Source organism: Tenrec ecaudatus, chromosome 10 (assembly GCF_050624435.1).
Source record: "Tenrec ecaudatus isolate mTenEca1 chromosome 10, mTenEca1.hap1, whole genome shotgun sequence".
Taxonomy (NCBI): domain Eukaryota; kingdom Metazoa; phylum Chordata; class Mammalia; order Afrosoricida; family Tenrecidae; genus Tenrec; species Tenrec ecaudatus.
In genome coordinates, this window is record NC_134539.1 from 60,466,510 (window position 1) to 60,486,383 (window position 19,874).

At 44.5% G+C, this 19,874-nt stretch overlaps 1 protein-coding gene across 1 annotated transcript; it reads right to left on the bottom strand.

Annotated features, from left to right (window-relative positions):
* Positions 1-18,426: 18,426 nt before the first annotated feature.
* LOC142458528 (olfactory receptor 1N2-like) lies at positions 18,427-19,377 on the bottom strand. The gene has a single exon (XM_075559531.1). It carries the CDS (start codon positions 19,375-19,377, stop codon positions 18,427-18,429), a length of 951 nt encoding a protein of 316 aa, XP_075415646.1.
* Positions 19,378-19,874: the final 497 nt, after the last annotated feature.

Consider the following 19,874-nt stretch of genomic DNA (forward strand, 5'->3'; position numbering starts at 1 on the left):
CCTGTTCTGTGCCATCCTCACAGTGGTTTATGTTTGCGCTCATTGTTACAGCCACTGTGCTGATATATCCCTTTGGGTACTGAGGCTCATTTGCTGCCCTTCTACTCTACCAAGATTTCTGTCTACCTCTAGGGCAGTGGTTCTCATTCTTCCTTATGCCACGACCCTTTCATACAATTCCTCATACAGTGGTGAACCCCCAATCATAATATTCATTGCTGCTTCATTACTGTAATTTTGCTACAGTTGTGGATTGGGCTACCCCTGTGAAAGATGGTTTGTCCCCCAAAGGGACGCGACCCACAGGTTGAGAACCGCTGCTCTAAACTAAGAGGTGTTTCTTTTAAGATGTAGTACAGCATATTAATAGAAGTACAAATCCTGTTGTCATTGTTATTAGGTGCCCTCTAGTGGGTGTGGACTCATAGTAACTCCATCCACAATATAATCAAACACTGCCCTCTCCTATGCTATGCTCACAGTCATTCTTTGCTTGTACCCATTGTTGCAGACACTGTGCTAATCCATCTGTCTGGGGGCTGCCTCTCATTTGCTGCTCTTCTATTATATCAAGATTTCTGTCTCCCTCTAGGGCAGTGGTTCTCCACCTTCCTAATGCCATGGCCCTTTGAAACCATCCCTCATGTACTGGTGACCACCCAATCATTAAATTATGTTGTTGCTTCCACATATCTCTAATTTTGCAACTGTTATGAGTAGGCCATGGCTCAGAAAGGGTCATCGTTTCCCCCAAAGAGTCGCAACATGCAGGTTGAGATGCACTGCTATAAACCAATGGTTGTTTCTCTTAATGTCTTCTTCAGCATATTGTTAGAAGCACAATCCTGTTGTTGTTGTTGGGTACTGTGGAGTGGGTTTTGACTCATAGCAACTCTATGCCCAATATAATGAAAGGCTTCCCAGTCCTCTGCCATCCTCACAGTGGCTATTTGCTTGTGCTGATTGTTGCAGCCACTATGTTAATCCATCTTGTTGGGCTGCCTCTCTTTTGTTGCCCTTCTACTGTCCCAATTTCTGTCTTCCTCTAGGTCAGTGGTTCTCATCCTTCCTAATGCCATGACCCTGTCATACCGTTCCTCATGTAGTGGTGAATGCTCATCCTAAATTTATTTTCATTGCTACTTCACAATGGTAATTTTGCTACTGTTGTGAATTGGGCCACCCCTGTAAAAGGTGGTTCATCCTCCCAAAGGGTTTGTGACCCACAGGTTCAGAACCACTGCTATGAATTAAGAGGACTTTCTCTTAAGGTGTAGTCCAGTACATTGTTAGATGCACAAGTTTGGTTGTTATTATTGTTAGGTGTTGTCGAGAGGATTTTGGCTCATAGCAACTCTGTGCACAATACAATGAAACACTGCCCCGTCCTGTGCCATCCTCGCAGTGGTTCATTTGCTTGGGCTCATTGTTGCAGCCACTGTGCTAGTCCATCTTGTAGAGGCTGCCTCTCTTTTGCTGCCCTTCTACTCTACCAACATTTCTGTCTTCCTCTAGGACAGTGGTTCTCAACCTTCCGAATACCACGACCCTTCCGTACAGTTACCAATGTAGCGGTGGACCACCAAACATAAAATTACTTGCATTGCTACTTCATAACAGTAATTTTGCTACTGTTATGGATCAGGCCACCCCTGGGAAAGGGTCATTCTGCCCCCACCCACCCAAAAGGTGTCGTGAACCAGAGGTTGAGAACTGCTGCTCTATACAAAGAAGCGTTTCTCTTAAGATCGACTTACGCATCATGTTAGAAGTTCAAGTTCTGTTGTTTGTTTCCGTGCAGTGGGTTTCGACTCCTAGCAACCCTGTGCACAGTATAAGGAAATGGTGTCCCGTCCTGTGCCATGCTCACAGTGGCTCTTTGCTTGCGCTCATTGTTGCAGCCACTGTGCTATTCCATCTTTTAGGGACTTCCTCTCTTCTGCTGCCCTTCTACTCTACCAACATTTGTGTCTTCCTCTAGGTCAGTGGTTCTCATCCTTCCAAATGCCACGACCCTTTGAAACAATTCCTCATGGACTGGTGACCGCCAAATCATTATTTTTGTTGCTACTTCATAACTCTATTTTTTCAAGTATTATGAATGGGCCACTTCTGTGAAAGGGTCGTTCGTCCCTCCATCGCGTCTCGGCCCACAAGTTGAGATCCACTGCTCTAAACTTAGGGTTGTTTCTCTTATTATCTTTCAGCACATTATTAGAAGCACAATACTATTGTTGTTGTTGTTGCTGTTGTTGTTAGGTACTGTCGAGTGGGTTTGCACACAAAGCAACGCTATGCCCTATATAGTGAAAGGTTGCCCCTCCTCTGCCATCCTCACAGTGGTTCTTCGCTTGCACTCATTGTTGCAGCCACTGTGCTAGTCCATCTTGTAGAGACTTCCTCTCTTTTGCTGCCCTTCTACTCTACCAACATTTCTGTCTTCCTCTAGGACAGTGGTTCTCAACCTTCCAAATGCCACGACCCTTCCGTACAGTTCCCAATTAGCGGTGGCCCCCCAAACATAAAATTACTTGCATTGCTACTTCATAACAGTAATTTTGCTACTGTTATGGATCGGGCCACCCCTGGGAAAGGGTCATTCTGCCCCCACCCACCCAAAAGGTGTCGTGAACCAGAGGTTGAGAACTGCTGCTCTATACAAAGAAGCGTTTCTCTTAAGATCAACTTCTGCATCTTGTTAGAAGTTCAAGTCCTGTTGTTTGTTGCCGTGCAGTGGGTTTGGACTCCTAGTAACCCTGTGCACAGTATAAGGAAATGGTGTCCCGTCCTGTGCCATGCTCACAGTGGCTCTTTGCTTGCACTCATTGTTGCAGTCACTGTGCTAGTCCATCTTTTAGGGGCTGCCTCTCTTTCACGGCCCTTCTACTTAACCAACATTTGTGTCTACCTCTGGGACAGTGGTTCTCAGCCTTCCTCATGCCACGGCCTTTCATACATTTCCCAATGTGGTGGTTCCCCCCAACCATAAAATTACTTTTCTTGCTACTTCATAACGGTAATTTTGCTACTGTTATGAATCGGGCCACCAATGTGAAAGGATCATTCGACACCACCCCCCAACGGGGGTGTGACCACAGGTTGAGAACCTCTGCCCTAAACTAACAGACGTTCCTCTTAAGATATAGTTCAGAATATAACTGGAAGCACAAGTTCTGTTGTTATTGTTGTTAGGTGCTCTCTATTGGCTTTGGGCTCCTAGCAACTCTGTGCACCATATAATGAAACGCGGCCCCGTCCTGGACCAGCCTCACAGATGTTCTTTGCTTGTGCTCATGGTTGCAGCCACTGTGCTATTCCAGCTTGTAGGGGCTGCCTCTCTTTTGCTGCCCTTCCTTGGACCAACATGTGTGTCTTCCTCAAGGACAGTAGTTCTCAACCTTCATAACACCACGAACTTTTCATACAATTCCAAATGTAGTGGTGGCCCCCCAATCAAGAAATGATTTTCATTGCTGTTTGATAAATGTCATTTTGCTACTGTTATTAATTGGGCCACCCCTGTGAATGGGTCGTTCGACCCACACCACACCAAAAGGTGTTGGGTAAAAGAGGTTGAGAACTGCTGCTCTAAACTAAGAGGACTTTCTCTTAAGATCTACTTCTGCCTCTTGTTAGAAGCACAAGAATGGTTGTTGTAGCTTGTAGCCGTTGAGTGCGTTTCAACCCATAGCAACCTTGTGGGCAATATATTGAAATGGACACCAGTCCTGTGCCGTGCTCACAGTGGTTCTTTGGCTGCGCTCATTGTTGCAGCCACTGTGCTAATCCATCCTTTTGGGGATTACCTTTTGTTTGTTGCCCTTCTACTGTCCCCAGATTTCTGTCTTCCTCTAGGGCAGTGGTTCTCAACCTTCCTAATGGCATGACCCTTTAATATGGTTCCTCATGTAGTGGTGAAACCCCAGTCCTAAAATTATTTTCATTGCTACTTCATAACTGTAATCTTGCCACTATTGTGAATTGGGCCACCCCTGTGAAAGGTGGTTCGTCACTCCAAAGGGTTTGCGACCCACAGGTTGAGAACCGCTGCTCTAAATTAAGAGGAGTTTCTCTTAAGATATCGTTCAGCATGTTGTGAGATGCACAAGTCCTCTTATTATTGTTAGGTGTCGTCGAGATGGCTCGGCTCATAGCAATCTGTGCACCATATAATGAAACGCGGCCCGTCCTGTGCCGTCCACACAGTGGTTCTTTGCTTGTGTGCATTGTTGCAGCCACTGTGCTGTTCCAGCTTGTAGAGGCTGCCTCTTTCTTGCTGCCTTTCTATTCTAATACCATTTGTGTCTTCCTCTAGGACAGTGGTTCTCAACCTTCTGAATGCCATGACCCTTCCGTACAGTTCCCAAAGTAGCGGTAGACCCCCAAACATAAAATTATTATAATTACTATTTCATAACTGTAATTTTGCTACTGTTATGAATCAGGCCACCGCTGGGAAAGGGTCATTCTATGCTACCCACCCAAAAGGTGTCGCTACCCAGAGGTTGAGAACTGCTGCTCTAAACTAAGAGGAGTTTCTCTTAAGATATAGTTGAGCATGTTGTGAGATGCACAAGTCCTCTTATTATTGTTAGGTGTCGTCGAGATGGCTCGGCTCATAGCAACTGTGTGCACCATATAATGAAACGCGGCCCGTCCTGTGCCATCCTCGCAGTGGTTCATTTGCTTGGGCTCATTGTTGCAGGCACTGTGCTGTTCCATCTTGTAGAGGCTGCCTCTCTTTTGCTGCCCTTCTACTCTATCAACATTTGTGTCTTCCTCTAGGACAGTGGTTCTCAACCTTCCGAATGTCACGACCTTTCCATACAATTCCCAATGGAGTGGTGGGCCCCAAAATATAAAATTATTTTCATTGCTATTTCATAACTGTCATTTTGCTACTGTTATTAATCATGCCAACCCTGTGAAAGGGTCGTTCTACACCCCCCACATCCCCACCCGCAAGTGGTCGTGACCCAGAGGGTGAGAACTGCTGCTCTAAACTAAGAGGATTTTCTCTTAAGATCTACTTCACCATATTGTTAGAAGCTCAAGCCTGATTGTTGTTGTTTGTTGCGGTCTAGTGGGTTTCAACTCATAGCAACCTCATGAACTATTTAATATAACTGTACTCTATCCTCTGCCATCCTCACAGTGGTTCTTTGGCTTGCGCTCATTGTTGCAGCCACGGTGCTAATCCATCTTTCTGGGGAGTGCCTCTAATGTGCTTCACTCTACCAATATTTCTGTCTTCGTCTAGGACAGTGGTTCTCAACCTTTGCTAATGCCATGACCCTTTCATACCGTTCCTCATGTAGTGGTGACCCCCAATCATAAAATTAATTTCAATGCATCTTCATCTCTGTAAATTTACTACAATTATGAAGCCGGTCACCCCTGTGAAAGGGTCACTCAACCCCTTAAAATGGTCACGACCCACAGGTTGAGAACCACTGCTCTAAATTAAGAGGCTTTTCTTTCAAGATAGAGTTCAGAGTATTGTTAGATGCACAAGTTGTGTTGTTATTGTTCTTAGGTGCCTTCTCGTGGGTTGGGCTCATAGTAACTCTCTGCACTATATAAACAAATGCTGTCCCATCCTGTGCCAGCCTCACAGTGGTTCAATGCTTGCGCTCATTGTTGCAGCCACTGTGCTAATCCATTTTTCTGGGGGCTCCCTCTCATTTGGTTCCATTCTATTATACCAAGATTTCTGTCTTCCTCTAGGGCAGTGGTTCTCAACTTTCCTAATGCCGCGACCCTTTGAAACCACAGCTCATATAGTGGTGACCCTCAATCATTAACTTATTTTTGTTGCTACTTCAAAACTCTAATTTTGCAACTTTTATGAACAGGCCACCACGGTGAAAGTGTCCTTCTTCCCCCCAAAGGGTCATGACTCACAGGTTGAGATCCACTGCTCTAAACTAATGTTTATTTCTCTTAATGTCTTCTTTAGCATATTGTTAGAAGCACAATACTGTTGTTGTTGTTGTTAGGTACCATCGAGGGGTTTTTGACTCATACCAACTCTATGCTCTATATACGGAAAGGATGCCCCGTCCTGTGCCATCCTCACAGTGGTTCATTTGCTTGTGCTCATTGTTGCAGCCACTGTGCTAATATATCTTGTTGGGTTGCCTCTGTTTTGCTGTCCTTTTATTGTCCCAAGATTTCTGTGTTCCTCTAGGGCAGTGGTTCTCATCCTTCCAAATGCCATGACCCTTTGAAACAATTCCTCATGGACTGGTGACCGCCAAATCATTATTTTTGTTGCTACTTCATAACTCTATTTTTTCAAGTAGATGAATGGGCCACTTCTGTGAAAGGGTCGTTCGTCCCTCCATAGGGTCTCGGCCCACAGGTTGAGATCCACTGCTCTAAACTAATGGTTGTTTCTCTTATTATCTTTCAGCACATTGTTAGAAGCACAATACTGTTGTTGTTGTTGCTGTCGTTGTTAGGTACTGTCCAGTGGGTTTGCACACAAAGCAACTCTATGCCCTATATAGTGAAAGGTTGCCCCTCCTCTGCCATCCTCGCAGTGGTTCATTTGCTTGGGCTCATTGTTGCAGCCACTGTGCTAGTCCATCTTGTAGAGGCTGCCTCTCTTTTGCTGCCCTTCTACTCTACCAACATTTCTGTCTTCCTCTAGGACAGTGGTTCTCAACCTTCCGAATGCCACGACCCTTCTGTCAGTTCCCAATGTAGCGGTGGCCCCCCAAACACAAAATTACTTGCATTGCTACTTCATAGTAGTAATTTTGCTACTGTTATGGATCGGGCCACCCCTGGGAAAGGGTCATTCTGCCCCCACCCACCCAAAAGGTGTCGTGAACCAGAGGTTGAGAACTGCTGCTCTATACAAAGAAGCGTTTCTCTCAAGAGCGACTTCCGCATCTTGTCAGAAGTTCAAGTCCTGTTGTTTGTTGCCGTGCAGTGGGTTTGAACTCCTGGCAACCCTGTGCACAGTATAAGGAAATGGTGTCCTGTCCTGTGCCATGCTCACAGTCGCTCTTTGCTTGCACTCATTGTTGCAGCCACTGTGCTATTCCATCTTTTAGGGGCTGCCTCTCTTTCACGGCCCTTCTACTTAACCAACATTTGTGTCTACCTCTGGGACAGTGGTTCTCAGCCTTCCTCAAGGCACGGCCATTTCATACATTTCCCAATGTGGTGGTTCCTCCCAACCATAAAGTTACTTTTCTTGCTACTTCATAACGGTAATTTTGCTACTGTTATGAATCGGCCCACCAATGTGAAAGGATCATTCGACACCCCCCCCCAACGGGGGCATGACCACAGGTTGAGAACTTCTGCCCTAAAGTAACAGACGTTCCTCTTAAGATATAGTTCAGAATATAACTGGAAGCACAAGTTCTGTTGTTATTGTTGTTAGGTGCTCTCTATTGGCTTTGGGCTCCTAGCAACTCTGTGCACCATATAATGAAACGCGGCCCCGTCCTGGACCAGCCTCACAGATGTTCTTTGCTTGTGCTCATGGTTGCAGCCACTGTGCTATTCCAGCTTGTAGGGGCTGCCTCTCTTTTGCTGCCCTTCCTTGGACCAACATGTGTGTCTTCCTCAAGGACAGTAGTTCTCAACCTTCATAACACCACGAACTTTTCATACAATTCCAAATGCAGTGGTGGCCCCCCAATCAAGAAATTATTTTCATTGCTGTTTGATAAATGTCATTTTGCTACTGTTATTAATTGGGCCACCCCTGTGAATGGGTCGTTCGACCCACACCACACCAAAAGGTGTTGGGTAAAAGAGGTTGAGAACTGCTGCTCTAAACTAAGAGGACTTTCTCTTAAGATCTACTTCTGCCTCTTGTTAGAAGCACAAGAATGGTTGTTGTAGCTTGTAGCCGTTGAGTGCGTTTCGACCCATAGCAACCCTGTGCACAATATATTGAAATGGACACCAGTCCTGTGCCGTGCTCACAGTGGTTCTTTGGCTGCGCTCATTGTTGCAGCCACTGTGCTAATCCATCTTTTTGGGGATTGCCTTTTGTTTGTTGACCTTCTACTCTACCAAGATTTCTGTCTTCCTGTAGGACAGTGGTTCTCAACTTTCCAAATGCCACGGCCCTTTGATGCTGTTCCTCATGTAGTGGTGACCCCCAATCATACAATTAATTTCACTGCCACTTCATAACTGTAATTTTGCTACAGTTATGAATCAGGCCATCCATGTGAAAGGGTCATTCGACCCCCCAACGGGGGCGTGACCACAAGTTGAGGACCTCTGCCCTAAACTAAGAGGAGTTTCTCTTAAGATACAGTTCAGCATATTGTTAGACTCAAAAGTCTTGCTGTTGTTCTTAGGTGCCATCCAGTGGGTTTGGGCTCTTAGCAACTCTATGCACAGTGTGATGAAGCGCTGCGCTGTCCTGTGCATCCTCACAGTGGTGATTTTCTTGGGCTCATTGTTGCAGCCACTGGGCGAATCCATCTTTCTGCCACTGCCCATCGTTTGCTTCCCTTCTATTAAACCAAGATTTCTGTCTTCCTCTAGGGCAGTGATTCTCAACCTTCCACAACCCTTTGAAACCATTCCTCATGTAGTGGTTTCCCCCAATCATTAAATTATTTTTGTTGCTATTTCATAACTCTAATTTTTCAAGTGTTATGAACATGCCACTGCTGTGAAAGGGTCGTTTATCCCCCCAAAGGGTCTCGACCCACAGGTTGAGATGCACTGCTCTAAACTAATGGTTCTTTCTCTTAATGTCTTCTTCAGCATATTGTTAGAAGCACAATACTGTTGTTGTGGTTAGGTACTGTGGAGTGGGTTTTGACTCAATGCAACTCTATGCCCAATATAATGAAAGGTTGCCCCTCCTCTGCCATCTTCACCGTGGCTCGTTTGCTCGCTCTGATTGTTGCAGCCACTGTGCTAGCCCATCTTGTTGGGCTATCTCTCTTATGATGCCCTTCTACTGTCCCCAGATTTCTGTCTTCCTCTAGGGCAGTGGTTCTCAACCTTCCTAATGGCATGACCCTTTAATATGGTTCCTCATGTGGTGGTGAAACCTCAGTCCTAAAATTATTTTCATTGCTACTTCATAACTGTAATCTTGACACTATTGTGAACTGGGCCACCCCTGTGAAAGGTGGTTCGTCACTCCAAAGGGTTTGCGACCCACAGGTTGAGAACCGCTGCTCTAAATTAAGAGGAGTTTCTCTTAAGATATTGTTCAGCATGCTGTGAGATGCACAAGTCCTCTTATTATTGTTAGGTGTCGTCGAGATGGCTCGGCTCATAGCAATCTGTGCACCATATAATGAAACGCGGCCCGTCCTGTGCCATCCTCGCAGTGGTTCTTTGCTTGTGTGCATTGTTGCAGCCACTGTGCTATTCCAGCTTGTAAAGGCTGCCTCTTGCTTGCTGCCTTTCTATTCTAATACCATTTGTGTCTTCCTCTAGGACAGTGGTTCTCAACCTTCTGAATGCCATGACCCTTCCGTACAGTTCCCAAAGTAGCGGTGGACCCCCAAACATAAAATTATTATAATTACTATTTCATAACTGTAATTTTGCTACTGTTATGAATCAGGCCACCGCTGGGAAAGGGTCATTCTATGCTACCCACCCAAAAGGTGTCGCTACCCAGAGGTTGAGAACTGCTGCTCTAAACTAAGAGGAGTTTCTCTTAAAGGTCTCCTTCTGCATCTTGTTAGAAGCTCAAGTCCTGCTGTTCGTTGCCATCCAGTGGGTTTCGACTTATAGCAACCCTAGGCACAATATATTGAAATGGTAAATAGTCCTGTGCCATGCTCACAGTGTTCTTTGGCTTGCGTTCATTGTTGCAGCCACTGTGCTAATCCATCTTTTTGCAGACTGCCTCTCGTTTGTTGTGCTTTTACTCTACCAAATTTCTGTCTTCCTCTAGAGCAGTGGTTCTCAACTTTCTTAATGCCATGAACCGTTGATACTGTTCTTCATGCAGTGTTGACCCCAATCATAAACTTTATTCATTGCCACTTCATAACTGTAATTTTGCTACAGTTATGAATCAAGCCATCCATTTGAAAGGGTCATTCTACCCCCCAATGGGATCATGACCACAGGTTGAAAACCACTGCTCAAAACTAAGAGGAGTTTCTCTTAAGGTTTATAGTTCAGCATATTGTTAGATGTACCAGTCCAGAGGCTATAGTTGTTGGGTACCGTCTAGTGGGTTTTGGCTCATAGAAACTCTATACACAATATAATGAAACATTGCCCTGTCCTCTGCCATCCTCACAGTGGTTCTTTTGCTTGCACCCATTGTTGCAGCCACTGTGCCAATCCATCTTTCTAGGGGCTGCCTCTCGCTTGCTGCCCTTCTACTCTATCAAGATTTCTGTCTTCCTCTAGGGCAATGGTTTTCAACCTTCCTAATGCTACGACCCTTTGAAACCATTACTCATGTACTGATGGCTTCCCAATCATAAAAATATTTTTGTTACTACTTCAAACACTATTTTTGCTACTGTTATGAATGGGCCACCGCTGTGAAAGGGTCGTTTGTCCCCCCAAAATGGTCATGATTCACAAGTTGAGAACCACTGCCCTAAACTAATGGGAGCTTCTCTTAATGTCTTTTTGAGCATATTGTTAGAAGCACAATCCTGTTTTTTGTTGCTTGTTGCAGTTGAGTGGCTTTCAACTCATAGCAACTCTGTGCACAATATAATGAAATGCTGCCCGGTCCTGTGTCATCCTCACAGTGGTCCGTTTGCTTACTCTGATTATTACAGCCACTGTGCTAGTCCATCCTGTAGGAGCTGCCTCTCTTTTGCTGACTTCTACTCTACCAACATTTGTGTCTTCCTCTAAGACAATGGTTCTCAACCTTCCTAATGCCATGACCCTTTCATACAGTTCCCAATGTAGTGTTGCCCTCAAGCCATAAAATTACTTTCATTGTTACTTTATAACTGTAATTTTGTTACTTTTATTAATGGGCCATGGCTGTGAAACAGTCGTTCGTCCCGCCAAAGGGGTCGTGAACCACAGGTTGAGAATTGCTACTCTAAACTAATGGGACTTTCTCTTCAGGTCTACTTCAGCACATTCTTAGACGCACAAGGCTTGTTGTTATTGTTGTTAGGTGCTATCGGGTGGGTTTTTTCTCATAGCAACTCTATACACAATAAAAGGAAGCACCGCCCGGTCCTGTGCCATCCTCACATTGGTTCTTTGCTTGTGCTCAATGTTGCAGCCACTGTGCTATTCCAGCTTGTAGGGGCTGCCTCTTTTTACTGCCCTTCTACTGTCTTCCTCTAGGACAGTGGTTTTCAACATTCCTAATTCTACAACCCTTTCTTATAGTTCCCAATGTAGTGATGGAACCCCAATCATAAAATTATCTTTGGTGGTATTATATAACTGTAATTTTGCTACTCTTATGAATCAGGCCACCCTTGTGAAAGGGTTGTTCGACCCCTTGCTTCCCACCCCCTGAAAGGGTTTGCGACCCACAGGTTCTCAACCTAGGAGGTGTTTCTCTTAAAGTCTACTTCAGCATATTGTTAGACGCTCAAGTCCTGTTGTTGTTAATTGCCGTGGAGTAGGTTTCGACTCATAGCATCTCTGTTCACAGTATCATTAAATGGTGCCCCATCCTGTGCCATCCTCCTGGTGGTTCTTTTGCTTGCTCTGATTGTTGCAGCCACTGTGCTATTCAGTCTTGTTGCAGGTTGCCTCTTATTTGCTGCCCTTCTGCTGTACCAGGGTTTGTGTCTTCCTCTAGGGCAGTGGTTCTCAATCTTCCTAATGCCACGACCCTTTCATACCGTTCCTCATGTAGTGGTGACCTCCCAATCATAAAATTATTTTCATTGCTACTTCATAACTGTAATTTTGCTACTGTTATGAATTGAGCCACCCCTGTGAAAGGGTTGTTCAACCCCCCCAAAGGGGTCGTGAACCACAGGTTGAGAACCGCTTCTCGAAACTGGGAGGAGTTTCTCTTGATATAGTTCAGCACATTTTTAGAAGCACAGTAATTTCATTGTACCCATAATAGAGGGATGAGAGAAAACTGTCTACCACAGTGCATTCGAGAGATGACCATAGCAGATCGAAATGATGAACCTGATTTCAACAGTTACAACCTTGTCAGTTGATCCCCTCTCATGCATGTTGGGCCTGACAAGGTTTTCAACATTTAGTTTTTGTTTTTTTCATGGGGTTTTTCTCTGATATATTTTGTCATTGGAGCAACCTTCTTGAATTTTGTTATATATTTTTTGTTTGTTGGTATATGAAACCCAGGATTGATGAACCTGTAGAGACAGCAAGTAGAAAAGGGTTCCTGGGATGAGGGGGTGGTACAATGGAGGAAGGCAAAAAGGGGAGTTGAAATCAAGGGGTCCAGATTTCACCCCAGTGCCTCAAGGTGTTAATGCAACTTTCAGGCGTGGAGTAGGGAACCAGTGGAGAGGTCTGGGAGGCTGGCCCCAGTACCAAATACTAAGTGGATGCCTGTCCCTCCCCCTGTCCAAAAGAATTTATTTCAAAGGACAGCGTTGAATCTGCAGCTCCGGAGAAGGGACATAGCTGATACGAGCAGATGAAGGGGGAGTAGGAGAGAGTGGAGCACATCCTGGCCTACCAGGCCCTGAGGTCAATAATCCCAATTAGAGCAGCCAGTCCACAGAGAGGATCACATGGCCAGCCCCACTATGAAACATGATGTGCCTCACTGACCCATGGCCCTGCAGGGGACAACACTGGAGACACAGTGTGACAATTTCGCCCAACCTGATCGCACCACACCGAGGCAAAGCACTGGTGTAGTGGAACAGCAAGGGAATGGAGCGGCAAGGTCCACAGGGAATGCTGAAAGTGGACTTTGGGGCCAGGGCGTGGTGCCCCAACAGACTGGATGGGAAAACACTCCTAAAGGTCAACAAACAGACCGTGAACTATTCACAGACCGTTGTGTTTTTTGGCACTAGTATTTTTGCTGTTGTTGTTGATTTGTTTTCTTTTGTTGCTTTGTTTTTCTCTGTCTTGTTTTTGTGCATAGTATTTTCTCTGCAGTTCTATCAAGATAAGATAGGCTAGCTAAACAATCTGGAGGCGAAAACAATGGGGCCGATGGTTCTGGGAGAACGTGGGAAAGGAGGAGGTGGGGGAAAGGAAGAGGTGTTACCAACCCAGGGATAAGGTAACAACAAGTAATCCAAAATCAGTCATAAGGAAGGATGTAAGAGGCCTGGTAGGAATTGATCAAGGGCAATGTAACTGAGAGGAATTACTGAAACCCAAATGAAGGCTGAGCATGATAGTGGGACAAGAGGAAAGTAAAATGAAATAGGGGAAAGAAGTAGTAGGCAAAGGACATTTATAGAGGTCTAAATACAGGCATGTACACATATAAATATATTTATATATGAGGATGGGGAAATATATGTGCATATATTGATAGGTTTAATATTAAGGTAGCAGATGGACACTGGGCTTCCACTCAAGTACTCCCTCAATATAAGACCACTTGTTCTATTAAACTGGCATTTCAAGATACTCACCTTTCTGACACGATCGCTGAAGACAAATGGGTGCATAAGCAAATGTGGCGAAGAAAGCTGATGGTGCCCGGCTACCAAAAGATATAGTGTCTGTGGTCTTAAAGGCTTGAAGGTAAGCAAGCGGCCATCTAGCTCTGAAGCAACAAAGCCCACATGGAAGAAGCACACCAGCCTGTGTGATCACGAGGTGTCAATGGGATCAGCTCTCAGGCATCAAATAACAAAAAATCATATCACTGTGAATGAGGGGGGTACAGATTGGGGACGAAAAACCCATCTATAGGCAACTGGACATCCCTTACAGAAGGGTTGCCAGGAGAAGACAAGTCAATTAGGGTGCAGTGTAGCAACGATGAAACAATTTTCCTCTTGTTCTGAAATACATCCTCCCCTCCCCACCCCACTATCATGATCCCAATTCTACCTTACAAATCTGGCTAGACCAGAGGATGTACACTGGTACAGATAGTAACTGGAAGCATAGGGAATCCAGGACAGATGATCCCTTCAGGACCAGTTGTGAGAGTGGCAATACCTGGAAGGTGGAAGGAGGGTGGGGTGGAGTGGAGAAACCGATTACAAGTATCCACATATCACCTCCTCCTTCGTGGATGTACAACACAAAAGTGGGTGAAGGGAGATGTCAGACAGGGTAAGCTATGACAAAATAATAATAAATTATAAATTATCAAGGGTTTGTAAGGGAGGGAAAGGAAAAATAAGCTAATACCAGGGCGCAAGCAAAAAGCAAATGTTTTGAGAATGATGAGGGTAACAAATGTACAAATGTGATTCACACACTGGATGGATGTATGGATGGTAATAAGAGTTGTATGATCCCTCAATAAAATAATTTCTTAAGTGTCCTGGCAGGAGAAGTACCTGACCTGCTCTTCAAATGCCAGGAAGGGGAAAGAGAATCGTTTTCTGCATCAACAGCCCCAGGCTGATTCCTTTGAGGTGGATCAGACATGCCTCTACCACCTACCAATCTTTGAACAACTCTGATGCATACCACCCCTCCCAAAGCATACTCTCTGTGTTCAATAATTAATTTCAATGACTCCAGAGAACTCGCAGACCACATGAAATATTATATAGTTTATTAGGGAAGTAACAAGTTACAGTTCTGATTCAGAAAGGCTCAGGGTACAATTATTCAAGCAGGACAGGCTGTTCACAGCCAAGTTCACAAGAAAGTGTGACTTTGGCCCTCAGGCCCTCTACCAGACCTCTACCCTGCTCAGGCAAGTGTTACAATGCTCTTTTATCTCTGTCAATACGTATTACTATGCCAGTAACCTTATCCAACATTGCTCAGTTCTAGATTCCTGGGTCACCAAGCTTAGTTCCACCAAGTTCCCCTAGGCACCCATTCCAGTAGCAAGTGTCCTACCCAAGGGGTCTCAGACTTCTGGCTCTGTTTCTGCCTTTTCTTTGCTGCTGCGTCTCTCATCTCTTGTCTTTGGTGGGAAACTCTCTCTCAATCTTCTGGATTTAGGATATTCTTGGTGCAAAGATCCTAGGTCCAAAGGACACATTCAGCTCCTGACTCTTCTTTAGTGATATTGCTATCCCCCTACCACTCTCTATATTAAGATATCTAATTTTATACCTACTGGGAGGACAAATATGACCAATCCCTGCATTAGTGTTCAATATGCCTTATTTTCATGGCCCCAAACCCACAAAGCTCCATGCACCTTAGTTACATTACTGTCAAGCTATCCAATTACCTGGAGGGTTGTGAGCACATCATTTGCACAGAAACTACCCAGTCATTTGGTTGACAGTTACAAACACTATGACCAGAAGGGACATATGAATTAATTTACTGCACCATACATCCATATCTTTAACATCAGTACAACTACTGACTAATATTTTTTCAAAATTATCAGACCAGGCTCAATTGAAGACATGTCACCACAAACTTAGGTACCCAAAGAAAGTTTGGGATCCAGCCCCTATTGTTTTATCATTTTCTAGGGTTCAATAGAAACCCATATATAAAGATCAAATCTGTATTGTACTGCTTCTAGTAGTGCACCACTACCACCTCTACAAGAACATTGATGGACGGCTAACAATGGGCAGGCCTTCCCTTAAGTGCTTCAATGGCCTTGTCTCCTTTAATTATCACACCAGCCCAGATGGGCAACTCTGGCTCAGAGAGTTTGTGTGTTTTTCAAGTGATCACAATGCAGTTGGTGCAGAAAGAGTTGAAATGGTGGTACAGATTGATTTTTGAATGAAGGAAAGAAAGATAGTAATAATGGTCCACAGAAATCAAATGCATCAAGTCCATGAACTCAAGTGACCAGCAAACTTATAGCAAAATGAAAATAACAATAAAACAGAAGAAAACATTTGCATTATTTGTTATTTCACAAATATAGTAGTCAGGTTACATGTCCAGCATGTCTACAAGGGATGCCAATAAAATGGAAATACAAAAGAAATAAACTCAGCTTCTGTGAAAATAATGTTCCACACTGATAAATTTGATATTAAAATGAGGAAAATCAGACAAACCTGAAGTAGACATTAATCAAGAGTAGAAAAATAGGAAGTATGGGAAAAACTTGAAGAGTGATAAGAGATTAGAGGATCAATAAGAATTTTAAAGCTGACTATAAGAGAACCAAGGAGCCCTATATGCTGGGATCCACATGATAGCAATGAGTGGCACAGGGGTGAAAGCATATGGCTTCTAACCAAAAGGTCAACAGTTTGAGCCCACCAAGGCCTCCACACCCCTAAAGAGGTGGCAGTCTGCTTCCCATCAAGATTACAGTCTTGGAAGCCCCCTCAGGAAGTTCTATCCCATCCCCTCGGGTTGCCGGGTGGGAGTCATCTCAATGGCCATAGATTGTGTTTCTAAGGGAGTTAATGGGAGGTCAGTGTTCAGAAAGGTCCTTGTGCTGTCCACCTGCTGTATGCCAAACTGATGTTGATGCCCTGGGTTAAAAAGCAAACCAGCGACTCTCATATACGCACTGCTTCATCTCTCCATTTGTAGCATGTAGGGAAACCTCTTAGCAGTATTTCTCAGCTCTAGCTTCACTCTAGAAATTCTTGGAAAATGTTTTCTAAAGTAAAGATACTAGAATTCCATCTTCAGGGGTGTGTGTGTTGGAACTTGAGTTAGCAGCATTTTTTAAAGGTCCAGATGACAATAATCTGCTGTCATAATTGTAAAACATGTACACTTAGAAGAAGAAAGGGCTAGACAAAAATGCAGAACTAAGCAGACAGTGCACATAAGATCCTACAACAAGCCCCTTTCAGTGGGAGACCACGAAGAAATCATACTCAAGGTTAGGCCAGGCTGGTCCAAAGATCAGTGTAGTCTGCACTGCATGCAGCCTGTCCTGATGGAATCTTTGTGATTTCTTTTCTTCATCATTTTAAAGGCCAGTGGATTGATGTCCTATAAAATGTCCTGGGAAAACTAACTTACTATCTCTAAGTAGAATTATTTCTCTTCCATCTGTGCTCCAGTCTTTATGAAGACAACCGTCACTATTCACTCTGGGTACCGCTCTCCACATGAGGACCAGACTGTGTGTCTTCTTTCACTAAAGATGAAATCTTACTAGTTTTAGCTTTGATCAATAGTGCAGAACTCAGAAATTAGCATCATGATGGACATCTGCATATTTGTTGGATATGGATTTATCTTATTACAAGCATTGGCACTGAGAAGTGGGATAATGTAGTAAATGCTCACAAATCAGACCTTTCCACTCTAAAAGGTGAAGCTGTTAAGATCTTAAATCAAGAGAGTCAAGAATGGATGGTCAAAGGAGTTGTAAATAGCAAACATATCAATAAAATAAAACTTTTTTGGCAATCCCATCAAGACTAGACAACACCATATTGCAGAGAAAGTCTACCTAGAGTGCAGGTTTCTTTATCTCATTATCTCTCCTGGCTAACACAATGCCTGGAAATGTAACAATGAAGAAATACAAGTTGAACAGGATCCTCCAAGGTTATTCCCATTTTCTCTATATTTTCTGCAACCAAATTGGTTTTCATAAGCCTTGCTACATGTCTTAGGCTGGGTTCTTTAGTGAAGCAAAACCAGTGAATACATAGATAGATAGATAGATAGATAGATAGATAGATAGATAGATAGAAAATTAGAATGAGCACGAGAGAGATTTATCTCAAGGAAATGGCTGGCACATTTGTAGAAGCTGTCATGTTCCAAGTCTGTAGGTCACCTGTGAGGCTGAAAGCTTCTCCTGGTTCATGCAGCAGCAGAGCTTGACTAACCAAGACTGGTAGGTCAGTTGGCAGGCTGCTGAACTACAGGCTGAAGAGGCCAATCACTACCAGGCTTGGTAAGCAATGCAAAGGCTATAGACTCAAGTCCAAAATAGCAGAGGTCAGACGATGATGAGACAGAGGCAGGACCCTGATCCAGTAGCATGCCAGAGAGATTTACCAAAATATCCATATGCTTTTGGGAAGCAGAAAACACCACTGAGGAGAAATGCCTTTTCAATGGACTGACTGCTCATAGCAGACCTCATCATCCAAATGATTACATTCTGTCAGGACTCGTCCAGGCAGGGGAGCAACTGGATCATAACTTACAATGCAGTGAATCTCATGGCACAGCCAAATTGAATACAACTTTAACCATCACGTCATAGAAAAACAGATCTTCTCCCAGACATAAGAGACTATTTGCAAATTTTACATGCAGTAGACTCCTCCCTGCTATCTTTATAAAGGTACACTGATGTTGTGCACAGTCTGATTTGACGCTGAAGACACTGAGTTTGGGATAAGTCTTCCCTCATAGCTAAGTCCATGGGGTTGGAGGGAGGACTGGTACTTCCTGATCCTTTGAGCCCCCCTGGGATGTAACATGGACACAAGGTTAAAATCCCCGAGAGGAAAGTGTGCTCAGGCCAATAAGCCTTCCCAATGCTGTCTTCATCTCCTTGTTCCTAAGGCTGTAGATGAAGGGGTTCAGCATGGGGGTCACCACTGTGTAAAACACAGCTGCAATTCTATCTTTTCCCCCTGAGTGTAAAGAAGTGGGACACAGGTACACACCAATAGCTGCACCATAGAAGAGGAAAACAACCGTGAGGTGAGATCCACAGGTAGAGAAGGCCTTTTGCCTGCCAGAAGCAGATGAGACCCGGAGGATGGTGGAGAAGATATGTGCATATGACATAATGATCAGTGAGAGGGGACCAGTAAGTATCATGGAGCCCACAATGAACAAGGCTATCTGGTTGGTGCTTGTGTCTGAGCAGGAGAGCTGTAGCAGGGGGACCACATCACAAAAAAAGTGATGGATAGTGTTGCCTGAACAGAAGGACAGCCTGGCCATTAGTAGTGTGTGCAAGAGGGCAGCCAGGGTGGTGAGAACCCAGCATAACGCAAGAAGGAGTACACACAAGAGAGGGCTCATGAGTGTGGTGTAGTGAAGAGGCCTGCAGATGGCCACGTAGCGGTCATAGGCCATCGCACCCAAGAGCAAGTCATCCAGAGCACCAAATGTCATGAAGAAATGCATCTGAGCCAAGCACCCCTCATAGCGTATGGTCTGACGATGTGTGTGGATGTTCACCAGCATCTTAGGGACGATGGTGGAGGAGAAGCAGGCATCAGCAAAAGAGAGGTTGGACAGGAAGAAGTACATGGGGGTGTGGAGGTGTGGATCAAAGCTTATAGCCAGGATGATGAGCATGTTGCCCATAACAGTGACCAAGTACATGCTCAGGAAGATGCCAAGTAGAAGAGGCTGCTGGTCTGGTCTCTCAGAGAAACCCAAGAGGAGAAATTCAGAGACACTAGAATGGTTACTTTTGTCTGCCATCATTCTGTGGAAAGATTGAAGAGAAACATGTCAAAAAAAACCTCTAGAAAGGTGGTATTTGGGTCCTCTCTAATCGAGTCAACCCCACACTATTTATTTGTCTTTGAAGTTCTAAGTCAATAGACTGTGCCTCCAAGATCTGCCCATCTCTTGTCAAGTCCTTAATCTGCCAAGAAGGATGAGCAAGCAGGAAGGAGATGCAGGCACTCTGGGAGGAAATTGTTGGAGAAGTGGCTATTTCCCTCCCTGATCCATATCTAGTAAGACCCACAGGTCCTCGCTTCCAGGTTCTCAGTTTCTCTAACACAGGCCCTGACAGTTGCCATGTCTTGACCCATAGACACTATCCAATGCAGTATCCGATACTAGGCAGTATGTAGTCACAAAGATTCTTACATCATTACACAGATGGATTCTCAAGACTGCAGGAATTTAAAAATTACTTGCACCAGGTCACAAATACGGGACTGTGAGGCCACAGCTCATTCTTAAAAATA

Bases quoted from the DNA above. Each gene is read 5' to 3' on its own strand.
- LOC142458528 (XM_075559531.1), bottom strand. From the start codon at position 19,377: ATGGCAGACAAAAGTAACCATTCTAGTGTCTCTGAATTTCTCCTCTTG.